Below are 19,696 nucleotides of genomic sequence, written 5' to 3' on the forward strand. Positions count from 1 at the left end.
TTTAAAAGCCATTCTCAATAGCAACATCTAGAAGGCCCCTAGCTTTGCTCCTGAAAAGAGGAGCAGTCATTGACCCTCCAGGGCAGGAAGCCTCTGTACACCAGGAGTCAAGTCAAGCAAGCCACAGCCCCCAGGGGCAGGGACCTGCAGCATGTCACTAACTCATGCCCTGTTCAGCACTGCCCGCCCAGGTAGAGCTGGGCTCCAGGGTGCAGCCATCAGAGCCCAGGGCATGAGCAGCCTGCTGGGCCCAATGCCCCTGCCGAGACTGCTTGCCCAAGAGGCATAATCAGATGCAAATGCACTTTGTTTAGGTACAGCCCACGGCCGTGCATCTGGGAAGCACAGGAGACATTAATCATTGGAAACTGTAATTTTTGTTATCAGTCTAACACTGATCAAAAGGGAAGCCTGCCTCCACCACTGACCTGTGAAACGTCCCAATTATACTCTTTGGAAATGACAGGGGCACTTAACTCCCGAGCTGAGCAAATGACGACGATCAATCACGTTTGAATAACAATGAGCCACGGACCTGAAAATTATTTTTGTATAGAATCTACCCAGGAATTTATGAAAGGTGGAAAGCAGCCCAAGGTTTTAGGGCATTATGGTCTCGGCTAGTGCAGTGCGTATCAAACACTAAACAGAATTTATGTGTTTTAATTTTCTAAAAGGTAGATGTGGACTGGGTGCTACAATGCATAACATATAGTGCCAGGTTTTAAATATGGGGGTCATTTTCATAAAATATTGTGCTTATTGCTCACACCCTTGAATTTCACCGGGGACTTCTATCAAATTTTCATTTCCTAAAAAAATATTCAACTGCTTAGCTAACTATTAGGAATTACACCTTATTTCTCCCCAACTAAAATTGTTTATTTCTGTGATTAAATCTGAAGTCCTCTTTGTTCTTAAATTAGCACTGATAAGGACTCAGGCTGTCTGCACTCCCTCTGTAGATGCTGCTAGTCCTCCTACAAGTCTTTGCCTCTAAAAAAGACCCTGGGGCTTTCCCTTGGTCCACAGCGACCTCCGCAGCCAGCCATTCTCATGCTTTTAAACTGTTTAGAGTTAGGGTAGCCACTCAAACTACAGCAACCAGAATTTAGAGCCTTTGCTGCTAACACTGAATCTGCATCTGGTAAATATGGATGTTACAAACCCAGGGTGCCAAATTTACTGTGGACAACTGACATTAAGTGTGCTGCAACTGATGGACACACAGTGAAATTCCTGGTGTGGACAAGAAGAGAGAGCACTAAGCCACTTGCTGCTAGGACACTCATGCGGTCTGTTCAGGAATCTCATTCAAGGCTTATTCTGAGACAGGAATACTGTGGTCACAAGGGGCAGTGCTCTGGAGAAGGCAGCATGGCCCAAGAGAGGTTTACGGCTTTGGTGGAACAGTCCTAAGGACTAAAACCAAGTAATCAAGAGCCCATGGCTGCAGTGGTCATGACCTGGCTTCAAGGTCACAGATTAGGTCAGAGAGAGGCCAAAACTGAGCAAGAAAATGGGGGTTGTGCAGTACACAGCGGGCAGGAGGTGTCAGATGCCTAAGCCTCCCAGCTCCCCACCAAATGAGTGCATACCCACTACAGAGGCATCAGCCTCAGGTGTGAAATTTTCTTAGGAGCAGTTTGATTTGAACCCATTTGGGGGCCGAGTTTGCCAAAGTGATGGAACACAAAGCAAGTCCTATGAAAACAGGGCAAAACAGGGAGGCACCCTTCACTGGGAGATGCATGCTGGGGAAAACTGGGCATCTTGCCCACACTTTCCCTGTCAGGTGCCCTCCTCAGTGCCTGTGAAGGACGGCAGGTGGTCAATACCCTACAGAACAATAGGGAACATCTCCCAATCTGGTCTCCTGGGTGGGAACTACAGAATCCCACACAGAGCCAACCCCATCTTCCCATACCACAAGATGTCTCACAGCCGCTATCGCAACAGTGGGGGTGGGAGGGGGACACAGGACGGGACACTGCTGGTTTTATACAAATTGATTTTCACCCACAGTTAAAAGGATTTAGAAAAATGAGTCTCCACGATCATAATTAAACAAGCAATAAAATAGCTGAAATATACAACGCAATCAGTTTACAGAAGTGGGGGTAGTGAGTGCTAATTATTTGTGAAGGAATGAGAAGAGCATCGTAATGTCCGGGAAGCGGGTGGCCACCAAGTCCACGGCCTAGAGATACAGCTGGGACCATTAAATAAATTTTGTGCGATCTAATTAACTTGGTGCGCAATCTCAATTACTTTTCACCCAAGAAATCACTTTTGTTCAGTTTTATGTGTGTCTATTTCCCTTTTTAAAAAAAAATGATGTAAGGCCTCGTCAGACAAGTGAGTTCCAAACTGCATTTGTCTTTCAGCGGGTTGATGGCTATGCATTTAAAAACCCATTCTATCTTATAAACTAAAAATTAAACGTGCTCAGCTGTGATGGTCGTCATTGCATCTGCTATTTATATGCTAATGCCCTCCCTGGAAGGCCGTGCAAATTGCCCGGCCAGGCCAATATCTCATGTGCATCTCCTGCTGCCAGGGACGCACCTTCAGAGGACAGAGGGTGCTGCTGACCACGTGAGTGTGCCGGAACAGACACCTGGTGGGCAATGGTGCCAGGGTCAAGTCAAACCTGCTCAGATACAGACAAGACACTAGGAGTTTCTGCTCACCTCCTAAATGAGAATTTGAAAATGATGCTGAAGCACATCATCGTTTTCTGGAATGACTATCTCTCCATAAAATCTACACTCATCAAAAAGATCTCACAACAGCGTATCAGAACACAGAACGACAGGCATCTTCCTTCCTCACCTGATCTCAATCAGTGCCAGGAATAGGAGGCTCCAAGGCCCAGCAAGCCTGGAACCAGAGCCACAGTATCCCAGGCCTGCGACCCAGGAGCTGTGCTCACCTGTTTGGAAGTGTCGGGTCGGATGGGAGAGCCTGGGTCACTTGTGCCTGGAGGCCAATTTCCAGAGCCAAAATTGCTGCTGGGTCCCAACAAGCAGCCGGCCAGATGGGTAAGGAGGATGGATGTGATCATCCAAATGAGGGCTAGTGGCCAGGTGGACACAGACCAGGCACCCTGTGTTGGCAGTGTTCCCCAGATGGACAGACACCTGAGATTCTGCATAATATGTGCTGCCGCTGAACAAGGCAGTGTGAGTGGAACAGCAAAGCAGGTAAAGCTATCATGAGGTCATCTGCACTCCACGCCAACATCACATCCAACGGAGTGTGAAATCACCTCACAGTCACTGGCACCTCTAAGGCTAGTAGCTCACCCCATAAGCTTGCAGAGAAAGCTAACTGTGTGGGGGCCTGCACAGGCCCTTGATGAACAGGATCTCTTCCCAGACATGGAGCAGAACTACCTGTCTTGGCTCTAAACTCAGGTGAGAGTGCATGGCTAGTGCTGACCAGGTCAGCAGGCCAGCTTCTGGAAAGCATAAGGGCATGCTCTGCTGTATGGCCCTGTCACCAAAGCACCAATTCATCAGGCAGCCAAGGCTCACACACTGAACCCAATATTTTCCCATAATCTACCTGATCGTTACTCCTGGAACTAAAGGGCTAACACATGGGAAGGTGCAACGAGAGCAGGCTCACTCTGAAACCTGACTGCAGCAAGACATCTGGAATCAAGGAGAACCAAGATGCTTGGGCTATGGAGTGGGAGGGGGTGAGCTGGCATGAAGGCTGAGACCAAGCTAAGACATTCTCCCACCCTCATGGGTGACCTCAAAAGAACCAGTGCCCACACCCCTCCCTGCTCTCTGCCAGGGAGCGGGCTCGGCCTTCAGCGTGATGGAGGGAGCGCAAGTGCCGGGAAGGTTGTTTACTGGCCCCGCTGCCGCACAAGGTCCCCTGTGTGGCTGATTTAGTTTCCCTGCCTTCCCTGCGTGGGCCTGATGTTCAACATTTCATCCCCTGGGTTTTCTGCCTCTGTCCTTTTCACCTACAGGAAACAAACATCCTGCAGCCCAGCAGCAGCACAGGAAGCTCCCTTAACATTCAGCACAGTAGGAGCTGGGCCTGCAAGAGCTCTCCGGCACACAGAACCCACATAATCCTGGTGCTGAGGCAAGCCGGTGCCCAACACAGAAAAAAAACTGCAAGCTGCAACAACAGACTGACCTACTCCCATGAGTGCTAAGGACAAAGCTACTGTATAGCCAGGTGGTAGCCAGGCTGCCCTCAAAGACAGGTGAGCACAAAGAGGCCACGCGGGCCTTACAGTCACATGAACAAGTGGCCTGAAAGGCCAGGACAGAAAGAGCAGCTAGACAGAATGATGCTTGAAATCACTGTGCTCATCCACCAGTCAGTGAGAATTTGTATTTTCTTAATTACACAATACAAACTACTGGTGATCTGAGCTACATAATTAAAAGGCAGGCAATTTAAAAGTTTTCCAAGGATTTTTATCAGTTTAACAAATGAGGCAGCCACGGATTATTACAGCTCTTCTGTAACAGAGCAAGGTAGAAAGTAACTCTACCAAATGACCCTCCACATTGATCCAGTTAAGATTTATCCCCTGCCTGCTTCCAAACGGAGCTGACACAGACACACTCTATAAAACAAACACTTAGACATATTTAAACTGGCTCAAGTATTTTTTGAAGACAGAACGTCTATGTCAAAAGGGAAACAACGCTATGTAGAAACCAACAGCAACAGACAGAAATGGAACTGCGAAAAGAAAAAGGCTCCTCCAGGTGCTGCTGAAGGAAAAAGGAGCAACGTCCACAGCCCGCAGCAGCCAACTGCCAAGGACCAGAGCGGTCCAGGGTCTGAGCTGCTGCCACTGGAGTTTAACTGGGAGCTTTGTATTTGTTTCAGGATCTTATACATTTGTTAGAAGTTCTAAAATATTTAAATTATGCATTATTGAATTAGTGTTCACCGCTCAGCCTGTTCTACACACGGAGTTAACGATGCCCATCCCGTGCTAAATGGGGACACACTACGGGAAATGATTTAAACCCTCCGTAAATTTTATCTGGAAATTAGTGAAGAACACCTCATTCACAATTTCTAATTAAAACAGCTCTAATTAACACTGGCATTCATTAGCTGGCCCCACCTGCCCTGCACACACCACTGCAGGAGCAGCAGCCCTGTACAGAGCTGCCCGAGAGCTGCAGAAGGGAAGATGGGCAGATAGGCTGTCGCTGCTGCCCAGCCGTGTCTATTCTGGGAAGCGATGCTCACCTGAGCCCAGGCACTGCCACTCACAGCCAGAGAGCTGCCAATCACTTCATCTACAGGCAGCTCCTCGCTCTCAAGCTGCTGTAAGCAAAATCTCCAAGGATTCAGAGCAGAGCCTTCTGTTGAAATTGGTTTATGAAGAAGGGTCTGGAAGTGTCTATTCAACTGACAACAAGGTACAGCAGTGTCTTCCTTCCCACTGCAGCTGTGACAGGTGGCCCAAGCACCTCCCACCCCACAGGCCTAGCTGACCTGCACTCACAGGCCCCCATGCCCCTGGAGAATGGCTTGGACAAGGATACGCTGACTTGCATGCCTAGAGGAGAACAAGGTCCCAGACTGCCTGGAGCTATCCTCACACATCACTCCACATGGCTCTGCCATCCAGCAGCAGGTCCTGCAGGCCCCAGGTAGAAGTGGTTAGACCACTACTGCAAAGGCCACCACTCACGAAGAGGTGTGAGGACACAGTGAACTGGGTCCAGATGGGGCCAACAGCCAGCAGGTGTGACAAGGGGAGGTGGGGACAGAGGCAGGCCTGGGGCTGTGCACCATGGAGGGGGTCCAAGAGGCCAGTGTCTGTGTCCCATGGGAGTATGGAGACAGCCATAGGCACTGATGGGCCTTGGTGGCACTCATGATGGGCTTCAATGGCACCTATGGAACAGCAACCAGAGCAATGGCAGCAGGAAGCCAGGACTACTGCTAGGACCTGGCAGCCAGCAGCAGCCAAAGCAAGCAAGCTCATGGCACCTAGTCAGGCTAAGCTAGGAACCAAGAGTGCACAGCAGGCCCGGCTAGGGTGGCAGAACAGTGGACACAAACAGGAGAGCCTGAGCCTCCCTAGGTTTTGGGGGTGCCAGGTGGAGTACCTGGAGCTGGCTGAGCTCTGACCTAGGTGACCATGTCACCTACCACACATGCCGAACAGCCAGCAGTTCCCTCTACCAGCTGAGTGGGGACTCAGCAATCAGGAGCCATATTGTTGAGAGATGAGAGCAGGAGCATCAGTGCTCAGGCAGCTAGCTGCTGAAGCCTCTGAGTTTGGGGTCACCCCGCAGTCCCATGGGCCATGAGGCCAGAGGTGCCCAGATCTGTGAGACCAGACCCAGCTAACTCAACAGCCCTTGAAGCATCATGGACATTACCCAGAGTACCAGCTGCTCAAGGCTGTGCTGGGCAAAGCCACATCCTATCAGCAACATAGTCCACAGACTGTAGGAGCTGGACCTGGCTGAGTCCTGACAGCAGGGATCAGGCATACAGCAGAACAGCAAGGAGCTTCCACTCAATAGGCCTTCAGACCACCATGAAAGCATGACCCCACAGCACTCTCAGTTTGGGCCAAACTTGCTGCTCAGACAACCTGTGACCCAGGTACAGAGCCAATACATCCTTACCCAACACCATGCTAAAAGGAGCAACCATCTTCCTACCCCAGAAAACTGTTCCACTCACTGCAAACACATTTTGGTCAAAAATTCACAAAAATATTTTCTTAGATAAGTGACACAGCAAAATGAAACCCTTGTAAGCTAGTAGCAGCAACCACAAAACACAGCCAGGCAGACCCTACTACAGCACTGTGTCCCCACAAAAAAAAACCTCTCAAAGTGGCAGTTTAAGGGAGAAGCAAGGTCGCCCTCTGCTGGAGCCAGGGGCTGCACACACCTTCTGCAAAGCTGGGACCAGCAAGCAGTTGCTGCAGAGCAGTCAGACCCTTTCCCCCCTTCCCAAGCCAGAATCAGCACTTCCTGGGCTGCTCCACCCCCCACTCCCGCTGGCTGCCAGAGGGTGGTCAATGTGTCCCTAAGTGGTATAGGGTGTTGTCTACTTAGTTCTAGATTGGGGCCTCTGACTGGCTTCGAACTTGACTTTCCCTTCAGCAAAGGAACAACATGTTTCTATCCAAAAGCTACCTTCAAAAATGGGAAGAGTTTACAGATCTGCTTACTCCAGGCTAGAACTGGGACACTCTCCACTCAGGTCAGGTTTGGGCTCCAAGTCCAGGTACTAGGCTCAAGGCCCAGGCCTGGGTTTTCTGTGTGAAGTTAGTATCTGTTTTCTCCCTTATAAGACCAGCTGAGAGACCACCAAAGGCAGGAAGATGACTGCGGGGAGGGACTGGGGTTACAGGGACCTGCCTGTGACCATTTTGTGTCTCAATTTCAAGGTCCAACTACACTAAGTAGAACAAACTTCTCTGGCCACAAGAAGTGAGGACTCCTTCCCAGGACTCCCAGCTCTGCATGTCCCTCTCAGGCAGTGGGGTCCCAATTCCCACCCAAGCTCACCCCTCCTCCAGGTTCTGCCAGAGCAATGCCCCCTTCCTCTCTAGCCTGCCCCAATGTATCCACTGCCCACAATCTCTGCGGCTCCACAATCAACTGCAGGCTATACCCTTGCCCTCCACCAGGTGCCCAGAGCAGGCACCTGAAAACTCCCTCTGGCACACCTGGACACCAGCTTCTTACTCACAGAGATACAGCCACCTGCTCTCCCAAGGACCAGCTCGTTGCTTCCAAACCCCAACCCTTCGTGGCCTGAAGCATACACAGTCCAGCTCGCCTTCAGGTCTCCATCACAAAGTGAGTACAGCGCCCACCCTCACCTCTCCGGCTGTCTCAGTGCACTTTGCAGGTTTCTGTTCTGCCTGATCATGGTGCCCACCAAGGCAAACAGCTTCTCTGCTGGCAACTCCCTGCAAGCCCCCCCCACCACCACCACACATACACACACTTCAGTAGGTGTATATGTGCCACAGCCTGGCTGTTTGGGCTCCTTGTATGTATCCTTGACATACAGGTGCTCAGCACCTCGTAGTCTTGGCTACAATTCAGGACAAGTGGACAGCAACCCAACAACAGGAATGTTGCACTGATGTGGCATAAGTGAGCTCATGCGAAGCCAGGCTGGGGGCAGGCTCTGCTGCCAGAGCCGCCCTGGTCCACTGCAGAGCAAGGCTGTCTAGAGCTCCCACTGCAAGAAGTCAGCTCTGGTAAAGAACGAGCTGGAATCTTCCAAAACCCCAATAACTCCTGCCTGCTCAGATAGCTGAGCACAGACCCCTGGGACCTGATATGCCCCACCCCCTCACCCTGCTCTTCTGCCTTCTCTCGGGTACAATGTCCAGCTCTTCATACTTCTTCAGAGCAAGTTCCAATTCTATCTTCAGGTCAATGGCATGTTTTAAGTGTTCACTGTGGATCCCTGCACGGGTAAACCGCTGCAAAGCAAGGGAACAAATCACAATGACCCCAGACGGGCCCCAGAGAGCTCATCCCTGCCATGAGGCACATGATCTGATCCTGTCACTAAGCACACCTGAGCACACCAAGACTCTATGGGCAGGGACAGAGCCCTCCCCAGAATGGAGCCCACCATTACTCTGCTCCCTAAATCACTCTAAGGATGACATACCCAGCACTTTCTGCACGTCTTCCCTCCACCCACACTCTGCCTGGCTCTTGGCCTCAAAAGACCACACCAAAGGCCAGGTGCCAACCTCACCTTAACCCAGGAGCACGCAGCTGGCAGGAACTTGTTCCTGATGAGCTTGAGTGCATCACGGGCAGCATGGAGAACAGCGAGATTATCTTCGCTCTCCTGTACCTTCAGGCCATCTGTGACAAGGCAAACAGGGGTCACAGAAGGACCCTGTGGCTGACCACATGGCAGAGGCCATTTGAGCCCATAGGGAAACCTGACTCCCACCCACCTGTTCCCAGCCAGCTGCCGACTATGGGAAGAAATTGCTGCCTTAGAAAGGTTGTGGATAAGACCACTCTAGTCCCACAACAGGAACTCCCCTCATGCCTTTACTGTGACCCAGCTGTGGCCATCCCTCCTTACCCAGAAGGTGAGATCATCAACAGGGAGCCTTCTCCACTGCACAGACTCGCAGACCTAGCTCCACCTACCATGCTCTCAGGATGCCTCTGCCTCCAAGCCCTGGGGTCTTGGTGGCCCACCAGGCCATCCTCACTGGCCCCACTCCCCCACTTTTCCTCTGACAGGCACCCCATCTCCTGCTCAACCTGGGCTGCACACATGCCCCACTGTGAAGTCAGGGTGTCAGTGTTGTCCTTGCCATGCATGGCTGAGGACAACACGCTACCTCATCCCTAAGGCTCTCTTAGAGGCCTTCTGAAGCACTTGGCCTCAGGGCTGACTGAGTCTTGGAAACCAAGATCTCCCCATAGCCACAGAGCCTGGTGCCTCCCCCTGGAAAAGGGATGCCTGCTATCCTTTCAAAGAGATAGCCTCCTCAGAGACAGTGATTTGAAGCTGTGTATCCCTGAAGGCCCCAACTCCTCCATCCACACTCCACATGGCAAGCATAGGGCACCTGTGAGGAAGCAGGCCCAAGGAGGACAGAAGCGTGGGAAACTGCCTCTGCACCCCACCAAGGCTGGAATGCCAGAGTCCTGTGTGACTGTGTTATGTCACTGTCACAGACACAGAAAGAAACCATATTTTGATCATGTTTTTCTCCCAGGCAAGGGTAGTGCCCCTAGCAGACCTGTACCCAGGCAAGATGTCCATAGCCTGCCAGGGGCTCCAGCCTTGCTAATGCCTTGCTAGGGTGAGGCTGCAAGGACAGAGAAGTGCACAAGTTCTTTGTGGCTGTCCCATGGCTACCGAAGCCCAGCATGGTAGGGTAGCCCAGTGCAGAGCCAAATGGAAAAGAGAAACTGGCAGCTCCCCAGCCCGCCCCACCTACCTGGAGGCCACAGCAGGGCCCAGACTTACTTGGGCAAGGGTACCCTGGGTCAGGTGCCAGGGAGAGAGCAGCAGCCCAACCAGCCCAGAGCTGGGCAGAGAGGCATTGATCAGGTGACACCTGGCCAACCAGTTACCTGAGGAGAGCTCCACATCCAACGTGTACTTGTGCGAGCCCAGCCCGTGACTCCGCACGAACTCCTCCGGGTCACTACCCTCATCTTCATCTTCTGAGGGGCTCCTTGTGTCTGTCTGGGCTGGCTTTTCCCCATCACCAGCAGCTCCTGAGTAACACATAAAGGCAGGTAGGTCCCTGCTGCAGCATGGCTGCTCCTCATCCTGGGGGCCGGAGGCACAAGACTGGCGAGAGGCTGTGTGGCCCAGGCTTGAGGAGCCAGAGGCTCCCTCCTCAGTTCTGCCAAATGCCTGGTTAAGAACTTCACCCTCTGGGCAGGGGCCAAAGTCCAGGGGCACCAACAGCCTAAAGCAGTTCTCTACTTCTGTCAGGCAGCACCTGATTTCTTCAGACATTTCTGCCAAGAGATCAAGACACCTGCTTAATTCTGTCATCTCGAGCCAAAGAGCACCTGACCCAATACTGCCACAGCCTGCTCCCCAGGGCACCAAGTGTGCTGAGAGCCTTGCCTGCCACTCATACCTTTCTTCCCAAGAAAAGCCAACACCTGGTGCACACATCACAGAAGCTTCTGACTGCCTAACATACCAGCTGCTTGGCTCAACCACTGGGCCTGCAAGGTCCTACTCTGGATGAGGCTATGCAGCAACTAATGGGAGCCCTTGTGAATGCTGCCATGGCCAACCCTCACCAGGAGCAGTAGGCCAGGGTGGTGACTACTAGTGAGGCTGTGCCTCCTTCCAAGGCAGTACAATTCTGCCACCAATCCATGCCTCTCAGGAACTGGTCCAACACCTGCTCCCGGTGGCCACAGCACCACCTGGGGCACAGGTTTCTGTATAGGCTTCCTTGAGGCATGCCTGGTATAGGTGTGTGTGTGGGTGGCTCTCGGTACAGTAAGAGCCCCAGCTCTGCCATCTGAGGACAGAGATCAGCTGCCTCAGTTTGCCTGGGGGGTACTCCGCAGGTGGGCAAATGCTTCTCTGAGCCTGCCCCAACTCCCTACACCCTGCTCATGCCCCCTAACAGTGCTGGCTGTCAGGAAGGGCATGTGAAGGACTGGGGAAAGGGTGCTACCAAGAGCAAATGGAGAGCTCTGAGAAGAATGGTTCAGCCAGGCAACCAAGTGCAGACCCCTGGCAAGAAGCCTCTCTGCCCAGGAAGCCTCAGCAAGTGGCCACAAGACCTAACCACCAGGGGGCACAGACGGTGCAGGCACCCTGTAAAGCCACAGCCCAGACCTGAGTTGTCCTGCCTTCCTGAGTCTCCTACAACAGGGAGGATAAGCAGGCTGGGCAGAGGACAGCTGGGGAAGAGAGGTACCAGCAGCCACCAGCACCTGCAATATCCCACAGTTCTGGAACTTGCCTTCTATCTCCCTCTGGGCCAGCTCAGCTCTTTCTCTGTGGATTTTGTCCAAGTGCTTCTGCTTCTCCTCTTCTCGCTTCCTCTCTGCCAGAGTCCTAGCATTTACATCCTGAAAATCTACCTGAGAAGTTGAGAATAAAGACAGATTGCCTGCAACACACACACAAAGTTGGAAAGATACGCTGGCATTAGCATGCAGCTACCATCTCCACGTGTCTGTCAGTCCCCATTCCTGGATAGCCAGCACATTTGCCACTGTAGGTAAAAGAGGCAGGACTTGCAGCTCAAGTATGACATAGGTGGGAAAGCAGCATGCTCTTTGATCAGCAGGCAATGGGCTGTTGGCCAGACCCAGAGGGAGAGGGGGGCAAGCCTCAGGCAGGTCTTCAAGGTGGGGCTGGACCTACCTCTGCTGGGGATGGCTGCATCCAGGTGGAAACTTAAAGGGCAAGAGTGGACAGATCCCAGAAGGAAAGGCTCTTCGCAGAACAAGACTGCATTTGGGAAAGTAACACCCTAGGCAGGCTCCACTAGAGCCACATACAGGTGCAGCTCTTTCTTCCCCAGGGTTATTTCTGTCCTCAGGGAGCCCTTCCCCACTCAGCCTGTGCTTGCTCTGTGCTGTGTTCAACAAAAGGGAACCAGATGGCCCTGGGCAAAGCCCACTTACCTTTTTGGTATGTCTTAAGAAATGGTAGCCTAAGGCTAGCTTCTTATATGCCTCCCCAAACTTCTCATTCCAACCTTCCACAGCCCGCATGGCTGCCTGCCTCAGCTGCTGGGCTGCCTCTCTCGGGGGTGGCAGGGGCTGTTCATGGTCTGTGCCCAGTGTGAGCTCCAGGAACTCCTGGAAATCGGAAACAAGCAGCACCCTGAACTGGTGAGACCTGGTGAAGAGCTCGTCTACAACCTGGAAAGCGGAGAGGCGGATCTCGGCGTGGTCCTGGGTCAGCTGTGTCATCAGCAGACGGTAGGCATGGTTGAGCTGCTCCTCTGAAGACCTGGGGGACACAAAGTAGGCTGACCCAGTGCCTGAAGGACAAGTAACTACAGCTCTTTGTGTGGGAACACCACACACAACTTCATCCTCCCTCTCTAGAGCAGAGAGGGCATATCACTGTCTGAACAACAACCATGGCCTCCGTACCTCCCTCCAGCCTATTCCACAAGCCAAAAATGTTTTCTACATTTTTAAATGGCTGAAACAGCTAGGGATGTAGCTCAATGGCAGAGCACTTCCCTGGCATGCAGGAGGCCCTGTGTTCTATCCCCAGCACTGCAAGAATAAACAAAACACATGGTCAAAATACATATGTACAAGGATACGTCTTGACTTGTGACAATCACATGAGATTCAAATGTCAGTGCCACTCCTCACTGACATCATCCACAGCTGCTTTCAGAGATGAGTGGATCCAATTAGAGATGCACGGCCTATGTACTCTCAGACCTTTCATAGGATGGGCTTGCTGCCCTGTACTAGCTCAACGAACCAGGGGCACAACCCCAGTCTCCTGTTTGGGAAGTTGAGGGTAAAGGCTCCTGGAACCCTCTTGGTGGTCCTTCTTTCCAGCAATAGCTCCCTGAAAACCACAGAAGTCTGGGTTTTCCAGCAAAACCTGGTGTGAGCTGGAATGTTTTTACTGAAATGTAAATACTCTACCACTTAGCAAAGGATCGCTTAAGTTCGCCCCTTGTAAAAAGACAGGACACTCGGTAACCCGAGGCTCATGTTTACAGCACCTAAATTTTGTTTCTTCAAATCTGGCTGCCTCAAGCTGTGCAGCAGGGTCCCTATGGGTGCTCTCCCTGGAGGGAGAGTCTAATGGGAATGTGTGGACTCTTAAAAAGACAGGGCAGGGCTGGGGCGGGGGGTGGGCACACAGGGGCAGAGTGTGGCCCAGAGGTAAAGTTCTAGCCTAGCATGTTTGAGGCCCTGGGTTCAATTCCCAGCACTTAGTGGGAAAAAAAGTGACTAAGTCAACCACAAACTTCCCTTCCCATATTCCAACAGTATAAAGATGTGCATTTCTTTATCTATAGGTCGCATATGTCCAAAGACTCAAATATGTACTTTATAAGCCGCATACATGGACTAGTCAGAAGCTTCAATTGGAAAGCTCTGACCTGTGTTCTCCCTCACGGCACCAAGACCATAGCCCCAGAATATGACTGCCCTTCTAAGCCAGGCATTGCAGGCCTTAAAGACAGCTATGTAGCCCAGGTTGACATCATTGACATCATACTCACAATCCTCCTGCCTCAGCCTCCAGAGTGCTGGGATTATAGTGCACGGGATGGCTGAGATACGTAGGTGAGCGGCGAGCTATACTGCAGAAAACCCCACAATCTCCTAGGTGTCACTGGGCTCACTGGGACCAGTCAGTAACCACGAAATGCTGAACCTAAAGACATACTTGCAAATTTTCTTCAGTTCCTTCATTTTCTCAGGATTCAGTTGGGGTTCTCCTGAAGTTGTGAGCTCTTCTACCAACTCTGGAAGTTTCTGATCCATATCTAGAAATATGGAGTGGAGGTACCCAGTTACCACCCTAGTGCTTCACATTATTGGCTTCAGCAACAAATGTTTACTGGGGCGCCCAAGTACTGGTGACTGCGGGAGGGACCCTACGGCTGGCCTTTACAACCCTGCCTTTATGGGTGCCTCCCTGGGAGATCGGCGCGAGTCCAACGAGGCCTTTGGAGGCAACCAGACGTTTCAAAGATGACAGTGACTCCGACAGCCACTCGGGGGAGACGCCGCCGCGCCCACCCTGGCCCCAGGTTAGGGGGGCGAATGTCGCTCTATGATTATATGCAATCGGCCTTCCCAACCCGGCAGCGCAGCCTCCGGTACTCGCTCTCTGCTAGGGACAGACGGCGGAGCTGCGGCCTGAGAGTAAGGACCTGCCGCGAACCGCACCCTCAAGAGGCCAGGGCGGAAGGCTGCAGCACAGCTCCGCCAGAGCCCGAGGGCCGAGGCTTTGAGCGGACGCGGTCCGCAGCCCGTCACTCGCTGCAGCTCCGGACCCGCAGCCCGGGAGATCCGAGGGTCCCGCCGGGTCCCGCCCCCAGCGCAGCCCCCAACGCACCTACCGCAAGACTAGGCCGCTCTCCTGGCCCCGCCCCTACCGGCATGGGACAGGGGGGCGGGGGTGGGGGGGTACCACCCCATCACGTGCCCCGGAGCGCTGTGGTCATTGGTTCACCCAGGCCCCGCGGCGCGTTAGCAGAGGTCAGCGCGGCGACGGCCGCACCTACCGCTCGACGCGGAGGTCTTCGCCCCGCCCCTTCCGGAGGGGCCCCGCCCTCCTCATATCACGTGTCCGAGAGGGGCAGCCAATAGCTACGCGAGGGCGCTGTCGAGGTCTGCGTGGTGACGCAGGCGCGCTCCCGGCGGAGCGTGAGGACCCTAGGAGGAGGGAGCGCGAGAAAAAGGAGGCGGGAGGGCGCAGCAAGTCCTTAAAGGGGCCGTGGGGTTGGGGGAGGCGAGAGGTGGGACCCGGCGACGGGCTGGGAAACTGGGGTTCAGAAAGAGGTTTCGGTCTGGACCTCAGAGCCTTGGCCACCAGTGAGCTTGCGGTCCCGCACTCTGCCCCTGCCTGTTGGCGAGGGTGGTCCCAGGTGGGAGTCTCAGCGCGGGTCCCAGCCGGGTGATGATTGGGGCACACCCGGTGCCCACCGAGTGACCACGAGCAAAGGCTCTTCCCGGCGACACCCTTGGGGTACCCCCCGGCTGAGGTTCCCTCAGTTCGGCAGATCGCCTCCTGCGCGGGGAGCCTGCAGCCCCGAGCTCCCGGAGACCCGGCGGCCGCCGCGCGCACGAGGCAGTTTGGTTTGCCTGGCGGTCCGCATTGTTCTGGTCAGCAAAGTTTGCCCTCTGCATCCTCTCACCACGCACCGCAGGCTTTGCTTCCCTTTGCATCAAGATTCCTACAAGTTTTTTGCCCCGTGCCTCATTTTACTTCTCCACTAAACCTACGTCCACCCAGGACCTCAATGGGGTTTGAATTGTGTAACTCCGGTGTCTGCCACGCTGCCCAAGCTGACTTCCCCACCGCCCTCTCTGTATTAGCTGGTGACCTGAGCCACCTGGACTTTTCTGGGCAGCTTCACCTTCAAAATACGTTCAGGACCAAGGCATTTCCCACCCTCTCAAGCCACTGCCAGTTCCCGGCCCCTTCCCCTCCCGGGTCCATGCCTTGACCACCTGTCTCCCCTGGTGCCCCAGGAGTCCACTCCCCATTCAGCAAGATCACATGACTCCTCAGAGCCCTCTGGTGGCTCCTGCAGCAATGCAGGGCCCAGGCTGGCCTGGCCTGCTCTTCCTCTTGCTACCAGGCAGGAGCTGGCTGCTCTGCCTCAAAGGTCACACATGCCCCATGCACAGGGCTCCTCCAGGTCTGCTGGTTCCTCACCTCGAGCTGTGAGAAGGCCTCCACTCATTTCCCAGCCTTCTGCCACATGGGCTTGCAAGCTTACATTTTCTCTTGTGTATCTAGTCTGCTCCTTGAGAACAGGCACCTTTGTTGTTTCATGATGCCAGATAGAATGGGTGCTCAATATCTGTTGAAGATTGAGTGAATAAGTAAAATTCCCACAGACATTGAGTGCAGGGGATGGCAGGGGAAGTTCTTTGCATGAATGCAATTACATCAGAGGCTAACTTTGAGCTACAGAAGAAGGGACGTGCTCTGTAAGTGGTAAAAGAGTAAATATTTTTCTATTTCACATTTCTTCTAGAAAGCACCGACTGCAATAGTGGATCGTGAAGATACATTATGTGTGGAAGAAATTAGGACAGTTATCCAAAGGACAGGGAGGGGAAAAGCAATAGTATATCCCTTAGGATTCTTACACGAATGCTACTTGAAGGTACACCGGGTAAGTTAAAGATGTAGCCACGCCCTGTGTTTCAGCGGGAGAGGACTGAATGTACGAATGTAGCACTGTGGCCCCACAGGTAAATGTTAACACCTAGTGACATGGTTGACTGTAAGCACACTTTTTGTTCACGCCACAGTGTAACTACCTAATGCTGTATTTCTCAGAACATACTGCCTTCAGTTAATTGACATTAACTGTACACAAATTAAGTATAGCAGGGCTGGGGTTATGGCTCATAGTCACTTGCCTGTCATGCATGAGGCCCTCGGTTCTATCCTTACCACCACAAAAAAATCAAGTATCGCTAAAAATAGGAGTCACTTAAAACTAATCTAGAGGCAGGTAAAAACGAAAAATAACAACAGTGGAGAAAGGAAACAAGGCAACAGATTTAAACCCAAACGATAATAGTGAATGTCAAAGGTCTAAACACCCCAATTAAAAAGAGATTAGATTAAAAAGAGCAAGGTCCACATTATGTCTACAGGAATACATAGGTTAAGCTGGACACCGGTAACCCCCAGCTACTCAGCAGAGAACTGAACTGGAGGATCGCTGTTCAAGGCCGGCCCAAGTAAATAGTTGAGACCCAACACAAAAAAGGGCTGGCAGGAGTGGCTCAAGGGGTAGAGCACTTGCCTACCACATGGCATGAGGCCATGGGTTCAAACTCCAGTGCTGCCAAAAAAAAAAAAAACCCAAATCCACATGTTAAAATAAGGGATTAGAAAAGATACAATGTATATTAAATATATCAAAGCTGGAGTGAGCACTCATGGCTCATGCCTGTAACCCTAGCTACAGAAATCAAGAGGCTCATGATGCATAGCCAGCCCAGGGAAATAGTTTGTGAGACCCTATTTTTTTTGGTCAGTACTAGGGTTTGAACTCAGGGCCTATGCCTTAAGCCATTCCACCATCCTTTTTTATGGCTTTTTTCAAAATAGGGTCTCACAAAGTATTTGCCCCGCTGGCTTTGAACTGCAATCCTCCTGATCTCTCTCTCCTGAGTAGCTAGAATTACAGATGTGAGCCACTGGTGCCCAGCAGTGAGAACCTATCTTGAAAATACCAATCACGACAGCAGGCAGGAGTGGCTCAAGTCGTAGAGCGACTGCCTAGCAAGTGTGAAGCCAAGTTCAAACTCTAAAGCCACCAAAAAACAAAAAAAAAAAACAAGCTCCCAGTGCTGAATGCAGGAGCACATAGCAGACACGGCCTGTGTACTGTGGGTGGGGGCAAGTCGGTGTGACCATACAGCTTCTTCCCTCAGGATGCTTCATCTAAGATGCCCACGGAAGGGACAAACCACCATGTCTGGTCCTGTAGTGAAGCCACACAGCCATAAAGGAACAAACTGCCCCGCATGAAGCTGGGCTAAGGGGCCCTTCTGAGCTACTCTGATTAATGACAGGCCAGAGTACGGCCTGTGGAGGCCCTGGAGCACCCATGGGATGCTGGAACAGTCTTATGTGAGCACTGGGGAGTGGCTCGCTGCTATACAGGGTGTCCAGAGGTGCAGGGACAGGCAGGTAAGCTGAAGGTGTCCAGGAAGACCCTATGCTACCAGTGCAGTGCTCTGGGGTTGGCTCAGCAGCACAGGATGAAGGATGTGCAGCTGGTGAGGTGGCTCAGGAGTCCTGGGCGCTGCTACCGTCCTCACTGGTGCAGCCTCAGCCCAAGTAGAGAAGTGCCAAGTGGCACAATGTGACCACTCGGCACTGCACAGGCACAGGGAGGAGGTCAGTGAGGACAACACGCAGGCATCTTCCTCTACCACAGCCTGAACTGGGGTGGTACTAGAAGAGGACCATGTCACATTTGGCTGTAGTGGTGGGACAGGAGTTGAGTGCCAAAGCAGTGGCACAGTGAAATAAGAGGTGAGGCAGAGGACAGCAGGGGAAGGACAGTGTAGTGGGCGTGGAGTGGGGAGGGCAAGTGACTGTGGTGCAGGACTTTGGCCACTGCTTGCTGGTGTCTGTAGCCCGAGTTCCTGTACAAAAAGACAGCAACCCCAAAGGTCTTGGGAATCAGGGATGGAGATGACAGGAATCAGATGTGACTTCAGGACTGGAGACACTAATGCCCTCATCCTCCAGGGCAGTCCCCTGGAGGTCGGTGGGGCAGGCGTGCACCTCCTAGAAGGGCTGGCCCCTGGTGCTGGCTGGCCACGTGGCTGCCACATGTGCTGCAGTGACAAAACCCAGGCCCACATGGTGCTGCTGGCCTCTTGACCAATGGGAGGGCAGAACACATTCCAGGTGTTAGAAACGCTTCACACAGAAATGAGAAATAGAAAGCTGTTTTATTAACACGCTTTACATTTACAGTTTATTAGCTAATCAACATCAACATGCAAAAATAAGTGCTAGATACAAACCTCTACAATATGGTTTTGTGTGAACTATAATGGTTCATTTGCTTTGAAAACCATCAGTACTTATTTCGGCTCAACTATCAGTTTCTGTAATGAATAGCATTTAGGCTCTAGGGTTACGGAACCATCCAGCAAGGCCTCTGCAGAAACTTGGTCCAGTGGATTTCCACATGAATACATTCTCGAAGCAGGAAATAAGGCGGGCGCAGGGAAGATGAGATACTGAACCTATGCACATATGGACACAGCCCCGCAGCCGCAAGCCTGCCTTGCGGGTGGAGCCTCGGCAAAGCAATCCCAGGGGTGTGGCACACGGTGGCGTTTTGGCAGCAGCTCTAGAGTAAAGTCAGGAAAGGCCTCGGGGACTACATCACAAGTCAAGGCTGGTGCGGCCAGCACCTCACCCAGGCTGCAGCCAACACGAGTTATTCCTCATGCTCCCCACGTCTGGTCACTAGCAAAGGAGGAAACAGAAACACTGGGAAATCACCAATTCCTACTTTTGAGACGTTCTGAGTTTCCCTCGGTGTTTAGGTCACGCTGTAGAGAAAGTTTCCTTTGAGGTGCAAGAACTTTGCAGAAGCATCAAACAGTCGACTTATGTTACAAAATCCTACTGATCAAAATGCTGTTCTCAGGTACAGACTCAATAAATCTGACTTCCTCTGTCTGTAAGAGTATGTGTCGTTGCTCACTCATCTTTGGTCGCAAGAAACAGAAACGCCGGGGCAGGCAGGGATTGGGACGGAGAAGGGTGCGGCCCCGCTCCCATAGCCCCTGACCCCAGGCGTGCGCTTGGCGACTCGGGGCCTACATGATGTACACTTTCTCGGCTTGTGAGAAGTGGAAGACTTCTTTGGTTCTTGGGCAAACAACTTTATCATCTTGACGGATAGAAAGCAGAGACTGAAAAACAAGACAGGGACTGCATTAAGATGAGAAAATGTGAAACAAATCAGGGTTTCCAT

At 52.4% G+C, this 19,696-nt stretch overlaps 2 protein-coding genes across 9 annotated transcripts in view; both read right to left on the reverse strand.

Moving 5' to 3' along the window:
* Positions 1-14,700, reverse strand: part of Uvssa (UV stimulated scaffold protein A) — a 32,004-nt gene extending 17,304 nt beyond the window's left edge. Inside the window, exons 1-7 of one of the 7 annotated variants that reach the window (XM_074042765.1) lie at positions 14,557-14,697; positions 13,882-13,981; positions 12,135-12,465; positions 11,465-11,585; positions 10,098-10,244; positions 8,749-8,861; positions 8,336-8,464 (exon numbers count right to left, since the gene is read on the reverse strand). In XM_074042765.1, the coding sequence (XP_073898866.1) occupies positions 8,336-8,464; positions 8,749-8,861; positions 10,098-10,244; positions 11,465-11,585; positions 12,135-12,465; positions 13,882-13,981; positions 14,557-14,602 (987 nt within the window). In that variant the 5' untranslated portion in view covers positions 14,603-14,697. Of the gene's footprint in view, positions 1-8,335; positions 8,465-8,748; positions 8,862-10,097; positions 10,494-11,464; positions 11,586-11,867; positions 12,466-13,881; positions 13,982-14,387; positions 14,535-14,556 lie in introns of those variants that run through there. The other 6 variants (XM_020177261.2, XM_020177263.2, XM_020177262.2 and 3 more) reach the window with 6 other exon arrangements.
* Positions 14,701-18,637: 3,937 nt separating this feature from the next.
* Maea (macrophage erythroblast attacher, E3 ubiquitin ligase) overlaps positions 18,638-19,696 on the reverse strand; it is a 33,889-nt gene continuing 32,830 nt past the window's right edge. For both annotated transcript variants that reach the window (XM_020177267.2, XM_074042769.1), the window contains exon 9: positions 18,638-19,634. In XM_020177267.2, the coding sequence (XP_020032856.1) occupies positions 19,539-19,634 (96 nt within the window). In that variant the 3' untranslated portion in view covers positions 18,638-19,538. The remainder of the gene's footprint in view (positions 19,635-19,696) is intronic.

The sequence above is a fragment of the Castor canadensis genome, chromosome 9, assembly GCF_047511655.1.
Source record: "Castor canadensis chromosome 9, mCasCan1.hap1v2, whole genome shotgun sequence".
Taxonomy (NCBI): Eukaryota; Metazoa; Chordata; class Mammalia; order Rodentia; family Castoridae; genus Castor; species Castor canadensis.